The 2500-nt window shown below is 34.5% G+C and overlaps 1 protein-coding gene across 1 annotated transcript; it reads right to left on the bottom strand.

Moving 5' to 3' along the window:
* Positions 1-161: 161 nt before the first annotated feature.
* On the bottom strand, positions 162-1750 carry LOC137632993 (uncharacterized). Its single transcript, XM_068365157.1, has one exon. The coding sequence runs from the start codon at positions 1386-1388 to the stop codon at positions 162-164; it is 1227 nt and encodes a 408-aa protein (XP_068221258.1). The 5' UTR covers positions 1389-1750.
* Positions 1751-2500: the final 750 nt, after the last annotated feature.

Here is a 2500-nt window from a genome sequence, read left to right as displayed (position 1 = left end):
TTGAAAGTCAAAATACACACAATAATACTAATATATACAAAACATAAAACAACATTAAATTGTTCTAGTATTTATCTAATGGTGGTTAAATAAAAATAACAATAATGAATTAAAGAATGTTATTTATATAATCCCACATAATCAAATGGAACTATTTTTATCTATACACACATTTCATCTTCACTCATGCTTTCATCAGACTCTATATTAATTATGAATTGATCAAGCAAATGGTCAAGAGCCGCATCCTTGGCTCGATAGTCAGTTTCAATTTTCCTCACATGCCTCATAGCATTTTGCCAGTGGTGTGGGGTTACATGATTAATTGCTTCTTGCGTATTTTTTTCAACATTTTTCAAAGACTGGCTACTATGAGAATTCCCTTTTTTAATTTCTGTTTTTACTTGGGCCCAAATTAGTTCTATTGGATTGAACATGCAGTGATAGGGTGGCAATCTTAGTACTCTGTGGCCGTGATTAGCAGCTATTTGATCTATTTCATATATTTCTCTTTCCTTATGAAGCTTGCATATCTTGAGCAGTTCTAGTTTTGTAATAGCAGGATCATGATCAATCTTATTTGACTCTAACCACTGAAGTATTTGGCACTTTTTGTTGCTAATTGTTGGAACTTTGTTTAATATTTTAGAGTGATATGGAGCATTATCCATAATGATTAGGGACTGATTATTTATGTTAGGAAGAAGCTGATTTTCAAACCAAAATTTAAATGTTTTACAATCCATGGAGTCATGATAATCCCCCTTTGCTCCATTTTTTGACTTGAACATAAGAAAGGCTCCATCTATAAAACCATGACTACCCCCAGCATGTATCATTATAAACCTTGCTCCTTTCTCAGATTTTAGCTTAGGTCCTACTGTTCCGTCTTCATTTGTCCAACACCGTTCTATGCTAAGATTTTGGTTTACCCAAGTCTCGTCTAGATATACTTCTGGTCTAGGGTTTAGACTTTCTCTGTTTCTTTTTATTTCTCTAAGATATTTATTCCTGGCATTAACAATGTCACTTCTCTCCATTAGGAATTTTCTCCCACTCATGACTTTTCTAAACCTAAATCCCATAATTCTAACTAATTTATATAGAGAACTCCTTGAACCTCTGAAATTTACAGGAGGCTCTTTTATTCTTTCTAACAAGGAGGATATCGTGGGTAGTTCTCCTCTCTCATAAAAAGAAAGGATCTCTCTCTTTATACATTCCCTGTCAAAATTGTCAACCTGATCCACAACTGTAGATGTTCTCTTTTTGGGCTTAGGTGAGCGAAATATACCATCACATAATGTCATATTCAATTGTTTGAGGTGTTGAACTGTTCGCATTGAGACGCCTGTTGCAACTGCGGTGTTTGTTAAAACATCGGTCATCGTCTCATACCATCCTCCCTAAGCGATGAACTTGAAGACACTCATAACCATATTCCGGCTTTGACTGGTGAGCTTGGTGCCTCGGGAGTGTTGAGAGCAGGAGTCTGCAGTACTATGGACAGCGGATGTTGTCATGATTGCACTGCATGAAGCAAACCCTGTGAATAAAGTCTTACCTTAACATAACTTTTTTACAACTGCACTAAATTTTGCTTAACTCTTTAAGATAAGAAGTACCAGTAAACAGTAGCGGATGCTTGATATAAGTTAGGCTAGGTCTATGTAGGCCTATGATGTATGTATATTCTTTAACTTTTCAAAATATCCGCAGAAACTTGTGTTAACATTATATTAGTCCTGAACAGAACACAGAATGGGAAAATGAAAAGTTTGTTTATTCCGCATTGTCTGCTGTAACTTATATGAAAGAGTTAATTTGTTAATTTCTCCGAAATATAATTTTTTTATTAGTGTGCTCCTACGAAAAGAAGCATGTACATTTCCTTTTTGCAAATATAGCCCTCAAAGTAATCTCAATAACATAACATTGATTTCAACACTTACATAAATTAAGAAGATGATGCAATGAATGTATGAAAGTCAGCGGGGATTGTTTTCCCGCCAAGCTGGTAGGCTGTTCTTTTACCTCCCCGCAAGTTTTCACAAATATCGGGTTTTATTAATTCCATGTTTTTGGTAAATTCTGGTATTCAAAGAAAGTTTATAATAACATGTTTAACTTATGCTGAGTGTAATTTATCCCAATTTGTGTTAAAATATGTGAAAAATTACAAAATTACAAATCGTGCATCCGAAAGTAAGCTGCTGTCGTTGACTTCGGCGCATTACTATATTAAATTTAGACTTACCATGACGATACTTTATAATATATTTATTCTTTAACATTGCTTATTGACAAAACATACATATGATGGAGAAATATAGGTTAGTAAATAAGTTTCGATTCACATTACTTGGTAATCATTCGAGAACAATGAAGGTGTTCGGACAAAAATACTTCCGACCAATCAGGTATCAGGAACCTTTCCGAGCTAAAAGGGCACCCCTGTGAGTCAAGTGCAAATATGCACGGCTAAATAAAATAGACTATA

The sequence above is a fragment of the Palaemon carinicauda genome, chromosome 3, assembly GCF_036898095.1.
Source record: "Palaemon carinicauda isolate YSFRI2023 chromosome 3, ASM3689809v2, whole genome shotgun sequence".
NCBI lineage: Eukaryota > Metazoa > Arthropoda > Malacostraca > Decapoda > Palaemonidae > Palaemon > Palaemon carinicauda.
Note: the sequence above shows the minus strand (reverse complement) of the source record. Positions and strands in the feature narration are given on the sequence as shown.